Source organism: Pseudorasbora parva, chromosome 6 (assembly GCF_024679245.1).
Source record: "Pseudorasbora parva isolate DD20220531a chromosome 6, ASM2467924v1, whole genome shotgun sequence".
Classification (NCBI taxonomy): Eukaryota; Metazoa; Chordata; class Actinopteri; order Cypriniformes; family Gobionidae; genus Pseudorasbora; species Pseudorasbora parva.
Window position 1 is genome coordinate 33514774 of NC_090177.1, and position 7794 is coordinate 33522567.

Here is a 7794-nt window from a genome sequence, read left to right on the forward strand (position 1 = left end):
TCAGTAGATGAAAAGCAGACTTTTATTAACAAACATCTATTTACACTGTGGTCAGCAAACACATGTTGATGGACAGGCAGTCAATGTAGAACTATGGAGAAGTGAGCAAACACAGGAAAGAGGCTTAAAAAACACCTGTACAAAGAGACAGAGCAATAAAGATGAGTGGAAAAGGTGTGATAAAAATATTTATCATTCCTTTTCTCATTATAACACATATGCAGCAGACTATCATTGCTGGCTTATATTCAATATTCTAAAATCTACAATTACAAATGTACATGACTATTTTCAGAGTGGTACAAAATGCAAGTTTCCTGTTCCTAGAGTAGAGAGGTCATGTACAGAAGGACATTAAACACTAGGGGGCAGGATAGATCCATGGTCAATATGATGGACTAACAGAACATTGTACAAGATTAAAGCAAGCCAAAATTAAGCTGAAAGCGTTACATAAATTCGTAAAATAAATGCAAAGAGACTTCCCCAGAACCCTTGCAATGTTTAAAGGAGTAGTTCACTTTAAAATAAAACTAATTTCCTCAGGCTCATGATGTTACAAAACTTTGTTGATTTAACACAAAACAAGATGTTCTGCAGAATGTTCATGCAGCTCTTTTCTATACGAGAAAAGCACAAAGCTATCATATGACTTCAGCGCACAAGTGCACTCTTTCAGTAGGGGAACTTACATAAAAGAGCAACGTGAGCATTCTTCACAATTCACATTCTTCTCCTTTTGCACTCAGGCACACAGGTAAGAGCAATGGTGAACTACTCCCTTAAGAGCATGATGTGCCCAGTTCCTTTACCACCAGGCCACAAGAAACCAAAATGTTGCCAATACAGTCCACAAATCTCATGATATGAAACATCTGGGATTGCAAGCAACTTAACAATGCAACTGAAGTTACAAAACCCTGACCTCTGGCCTTCACATCTCATATTGAAAAGAAATACACAGCCTCTGTCATCATAAGCACTATATGATACACGTAACATTGCATGTCGGGGTCAATCAGTTGTGCTTTGAGGTTTATGTTTCCAGAACAGTTACAGTAGCTCTGCATCTACAGTGAAAGACAATGACAGCCACGCAACCGTTTTCATATTCATATAAAGACATGCTGACGATTTGTTCACAAACAGCTGATATTTGATTACAAGCACCATTCAAATGAAAGAACCACTTTCTGTTTTATAATATCAGCCAGTTATGTAATAATAATGATGAAACACAATAGTATGAGGTTATGCAGTATATTGTACTGACTACCGGAGGATGGCCAAACTAGTTTCTGTTAGATCTAAAGGCTGATTATACAAAACACATTGTGCAATAATGATGATTATTAACATTAAAAATACTGAAGGGCATGTACAGTGATCCCAAAATGTTTGAACGCTTAAGTCACACTTAACATGGACACATTTCATTGCATTAGATACAAAATATCAAACCAAGAAGCATCTGCAAATAAAATGAACCACTTCCGCAAGGTTTTTAGTCATTCTTACAAGAAAGGGTTCTATGCAGAACCTTAAAATATTTTTTATCACTTAAATAACCCATTAAACATGAAAGTATTATGCAGTCGCTCAATACATTTCTCCTTACACACTCTAAAACACATAAAGGTTCCAGATGGTGTTTTTCACAGTGATGGGCAAAGTTAGTTTTACAAGTAATGCGTTACAATATTGCATTCTACCTACAAAAAAGTAACTTATTGCATTACTTGGTTACTTCATGTGTAATGTGTTACATATATTTTACATAACTTTTTCTCACATGGGCTGGGCTTGCTTGCTCAAATGTTTTTTTTTTGTTTTTTTTTTTGGCATACGTAAAGGCCCTTTACACCAAAAGTTTTTGCTTTGTATGGTTGAAATGGGTTATCAAAAGCAATTCCTCTTAACATGAGGACAGGAGAGCTGTCAGCCAATGGGAAACAGTCATGTGCGTTAATTATTTGAAAAAGTAAGTCAGGTTTTTTGTTGTAAATTTAAAAGTAATGTTACTTTACTAGTTACATGAAAAAAGTAATCTGATTATGTAACTCAAGTTACTTATAATGTGTTACCCCAACACTCGACTCCAATAAAATAACCTTTCTGTGAAGAGTTCCTAAAAAAGAAATGGTTCCACTTTTGTGCGATAGAAAGGTTCTTCTAGGATGTTAAAGGCTCTTCAAGAAACCATCAATGCAAATAACAACCTTTATTTTTAAGAGTATTATAGAACCTTTTTGGTATAAAGGGTTCTTTAAAATTGAGTCAAGAACCCTAGGGTTCTATATAGGACCCGACTGAAGCCCCATTGAGTGTGTATAACCTACATTTGGTCTAATGTCATGACATTCATACATTGTTTAGCGTGATTCAAGTGTCTAAGTACAGGGATCACTGCATTAAACTAAATCTGAGGCTGTGTTCACACTTGGCATGTTAGGTTTGATTAAATTGAACTCTGATGCGATTGCTCAGTCAGTGCAGTTCCTTTGAATAAGTGTGAACGCTGCCTTCTGAACCCTGGTGCGCACCAAACGAGCTGAAAAGATGGGTTTTGGTCCGCTTCTAAACGAACTCGGGTGCGGTTCAAAAGAGATATCAATGCAACACGGACCAAAGACATGGAAACGAACCAAAAACAGGAAGATGCGACCCTAAAAAGGACAGAATGCTCACAGTTTTTTTCTCGTCACAGTCACGTTGGCCTTCACAGGCGTCAGAACGGCATCTCCTGGCAGCAGATCTTCATTCGTGTGTGTGACGTAGGGATTCATGTCACTGTTTTGACTCCTTTAGTCCTCATCTCGCACACATCGAGTGCATTTAGGCCAGCACATAGCATTGTATCGGTTATTCCAACAGGAAATTAAAGCCAACCATATCCCTATGCCTTTAGGTTCGAGTTCAGTATCTTTGGGGTTTGATGTTAAAATGCCAATTTTGTTTGGTCCAGATCAAATGAACCAGGTGAACCGAACTACAAGTGTGAACACACCCTAAATCTGAGAGTGAATCATGAGAATCATACATCACACTGACATTTCAAGAAAAGCTCTAATTCATTTTTGTTTTTACTTCCTTTGCTTCTATTTTTGACTACCAAAGGAGTTTAGCTCGCTTTGTCCTCCTCTCGGCTCCCTCCTCTGTTTTACTGAGCACATCCTGTGTGAAGGTAAACAGCATTCAATGGCCCTCCTCACACGCACAAACAGACCTGGAACTCGCTGAACCTCCGCATCTCAACTCCCTCCCAATAACTCAAACGCACAGACCACACACAACACCGGTCAAAATACAGGACCTTTTTGTTTAGATATGCTTTACAGCCACTTGTAAGTGTCTAAATGAGGCCGCCGGAACCATGTCCCAGAGCATCTGATGGAGCGACTGTGTTTTGTCCAGAGCAAGAGCCAATTCTCCAACACTGATTTAGGATGAATTAGAGGAGAGTGTTTTAAACAGAGGAGAGGGCAGGAGGTGAGGAGCAGAGAGGAGGAACGGGCAGAACGGCTCCTCTTCAGGACACGCTCTCATTTACGAAGACCTGAAAAACACAAACGAACAGAGAAATGTTATTAGAGTTAACCAACATATCGGTTTAACAGAACATTTTGGTGGTGAGAGTTGCAGACGGTTGTTATTTGGAGAGTTATTTTGTTCATATTTAATGCCACTTTCTATTTTACTTTATTTGCAGTTTATATTATTTAAGTGTTTTGGTTCAATTTGAATGCAAACACTACCGTTCAAGCTTTGAGGTCTGATAGATATTAATACTTTCACTCTGCAAGGATGAATAAAGTGAAAACATTTACAGTTAAAAATTTTTTTTTTTCAAATAAATGATAAAAAAAATTATATTCCTTTAAAAATCCTGAAAAAATCTATCACTGTTTCCTCAAAAATATTAAGTAGTGCTGGCAATCGATTAATCACGATGAATCCTATCTAAAATAAATGTTTGTGTTTCCATAATATATGTACTGTGTATAATTATTAAATAAATACACACTTCATGCAAATATTTAAGAAATAGTTGCATGTATATACTGTATATATTTTTTTAACATATTTTTCTTATATATATATATATATATATATATATATATATATATATATATATATATATATATATACATACATACACACACACACACACACAGTATAAACATAAGAATTATGCACACATATATTGTGTAAACACAAACCTTTATTTTGGATGTGATTCATCGCGATTAATCGATAGCTCTAATATTTAGCAACATTGATACTAATAAGATTTCTTGAGCAGCAGATCTGGATATTAGAATCATTTCTGAAAGGCCATGTGAAAATAAGACCTCAAAAATAAATTACATTTTAAAATATTAGCCTAAAATAAAAGACAGTTGTTTTTGTACTAATATTTCACAATATTAAAGTTTTTAATGTCAACAGAGACTTCTAAAAAAATGTTACTGAAACCATTTTTACGGCAGTTTTTATTTTATATTACTTTATAAAAAATAAAAAATATATATATTGTAATAAGTCATTATTGTTAAATGTGTAAAAAAGTTTAGCATTACTTAACACTAAGTGGAAAGTTTTCATCCATATTATTGACAGTCAAGTTAACAATCAGCCGATTCATTCTGTGACTGCCCTATTTTCCCGACTCGGACATCTGTATCTGCAAAATCCACTTTTAATTAACCTCTAATTACAATACTAGAAGTTAAAACTATACTTGCAAACACACACACACACACACACACACACACACACACACACACACACACACACACACACACACACACACACACACACACACACACACACACACACACACACACACACACACACACACACACACACACACACACACACACACACACACACACACACACACACACACACACACACACACACACGCTGGGTGATTTATTAAAGTCCCTGAGAGCGTGAAATGGTTGTGTATCTAGAGACAGGACAAGTACTTCTCTCATTTGCAGCTAGTCTGATTAAACTGTCATGAAAAAAAGTCCCCGGGGCTAATGTAATGTGTTTAGCACTTCCATGTGCACATATTGAAAAGGCTTCTTCTTCTTCTGCACACACTCATTACAGATTGTGCATAATTTAAGGCTTATTGAAATGAGGCCCGGCCCGGTCTCAGAGGGACCACTCCACTGATCTAAATTCTTCATATGCAAAAGATAAAAACACATCAAATCAGGGGTATATAGCAGCAGGTGGTATGCAGATTGAGACAATATCACAACCCAAACAAAAAAACGCAGACTTAAAATGTATCATTGAAACTCAACCACACTGCTCTGAGCTTCTACAACCTTCTACAAAACCAATTCCAAAAAAGTTGGGACACTGTACAAATTGTGAATAAAAAAAGTAATGCAATAATACAGATCTCATAAACATATATTTTATTCACAATAGAATATAGGGTAACACTTTAGAATAATGGTCCGTTATTAATAGATAACTATTCAGGAAGTAATGCAGGACTAGTGAGTAGCACTACATTAACACTTCAGCAACTACTATTAACTAATATAGAAACAAACTGAACTAATCAGTAAGTAATATTGAATTTAGGAGATAGTTCCTTATTAAGTAATCAATAATTACTGACTGAGATTAGCCTCATTAATAACTATAAACTAACTGACCAATTATCACATTATTGTGAGTCTGAGATGTAAATAATCATATTCTTTACTCTGAGTAAAGTCATTAAAATGTGTCACTAATTACTTAAGTGTTACCTAGTCCTAATGCAGGAGCTACTGGTGATCTGGACCATTATTTTAAAATGGAAAATATGTTTTTTTTTTACTTTAAAATAAGGGTCCAGATCACCAGTAGTCCCTGAAGAGTGATTGGGTACTTGAGTAATTAGTGATGCATTTTACTTTATTCAGATTGGACACTTTTTTAGAACATCTAACAATGTTTTCCACTTTAAAATAATGCTCCTGCATAATGACTAGGTAACACTTAAATAATCAGTGATGCATTTTATGACCACATTGAGAGTAAAAAAAAGACAATTTCTCAAATCTCAGACATGTTAATGTTTGGATTAGTAGTAATTCTTTATAATATTTCCATTTTACCTATTAGTTATTTAGTGACGCAAGTCTCATTCAGTAACTATTAAGGAACTATCTTAATCCTGAATTCAATATTACTTACTGATTAGTTCAGTTTGTTTCTATATTAGTTAATAGTAGTTGCTGAAGTGTTAATGTAGTGCTACTCATTAGTCCTGCATTACTTCCTGAATAGTTATCTATTAATAACGGACCATTATTCTAAAGTGTTACCCTATATTCTATTGTGAATAAAATATACGTTTATGAGATCTGTATTATTGCATTACTTTTTTTATTTACAATTTGTACAGTGTCCCAACTTTTTTGGAATTGGGTTTGTAGACGGTTGTCGAAGCTCAGAGCATTGTGGTTGAGTTTCAATGATACATTTTAAGTGGAACAATAGTGGAGCAATATCAGAAAGGAGTTTCTCCCAAAAAAAATTGCAAAGAGTTTGAAGTTATCATCATATACAGTGCATAATGAGGGCGGCAGTGGCTCAGTAGTTCATGTAGATTGTAAACAAACCCGAAGTTTGGTGGTTCCATCCCCGGTTCCACCAAGCGTCAAGATGTCCATAAGCAAGACACCAAACCTCAGCTGCTCCCGACGAGCTGGATGGTGCCTTGCATGGCTGACACCGCCATCGGTGTATGAATGAGAGAGTGAATGGGTGAATGTCAGGCAATATGTAAAGTGCTTTGGATGGCCATGGGTCTGTTATAAATGCAGTTGATCCCCGGTTTACCATAATATCATCCAAAGATTCAGAGAATCTGAAGGGTCAAGGCCAGAAAACCATACTGGATGCCCATGATCTTTGGGCACTGCATCACATACAGGAATGCTACTGTAATGGAAATCACAACATGGGCTCAGGAATACTTCCAGAAAACAGTCTGTGAACACAATCCACTGTGCCATTCGGCTAAAACCGGCTAAATCAAATTTTGAAGTTCTTTTTGGAAAACTGGGATGCCATGTCACCCGGAGTAAAGAGGACAAGGACAACTCAAGTTGTTATCAGCGCTCAGTTCAGAAACCTGCATCTCTGATGGTATGGGGTTCCATGAGTGTGTGAGTGCGTGTGGCCTGGGCAGCTTACACATCTGGAAAGGCACCATCAGTGCTAAAAGGTATATCCAAGTTCTAGAACAACATATGCTGCCATCCAGACGTCTTCTCTTTCAGGGCAACATGACAATGCAAGAACCACATACTGCCTCAATTAAAACATTCTGGCTGCGTAGAAGAAGGATCCGGGTACAGAAATAGCAGTCCAGTGCAGATCTTTCATCCAAAGAAAACATTTGGCGCATCATAAAGAGGAAGATGCGACAAAGAAAACCTAAGGCAGTTGAGCGACTAGAAGCCTGTGTTAGACAAGAATGGGACAACATTCATATTCCTTAACTTGAGCAACTTATCTCCTCAGTCCCCAAACGTTTGCAGACTGTTATAAAAAGAAGAGGGGAGGCCACAAAGTGCTAAACATGGCCTTGTCATGACATGTGCATGACACAACTTTTTTGAGATGTGCTGATGCCATGAAATTTAAAAACAATAAATGTTTCCCTTAAAATGACACATTTTCTCAGTTTAAACATTTGATATGTCATCTATGTTTTATTCTGAATAAAATATTGAACTTTTAAACTTCCACATCATTGCATTCTGTTTTTAA

General features: G+C 36.3%; 1 protein-coding gene across 2 annotated transcripts in view; it reads right to left on the bottom strand.

The window, feature by feature from the left end:
- nkain4 (sodium/potassium transporting ATPase interacting 4) overlaps positions 1-7794 on the bottom strand; it is a 115376-nt gene continuing 107582 nt past the window's right edge. For both annotated transcript variants that reach the window (XM_067446734.1, XM_067446733.1), the window contains one exon: positions 1-3556. In XM_067446734.1, the coding sequence (XP_067302835.1) occupies positions 3543-3556 (14 nt within the window). In that variant the 3' untranslated portion in view covers positions 1-3542. The remainder of the gene's footprint in view (positions 3557-7794) is intronic.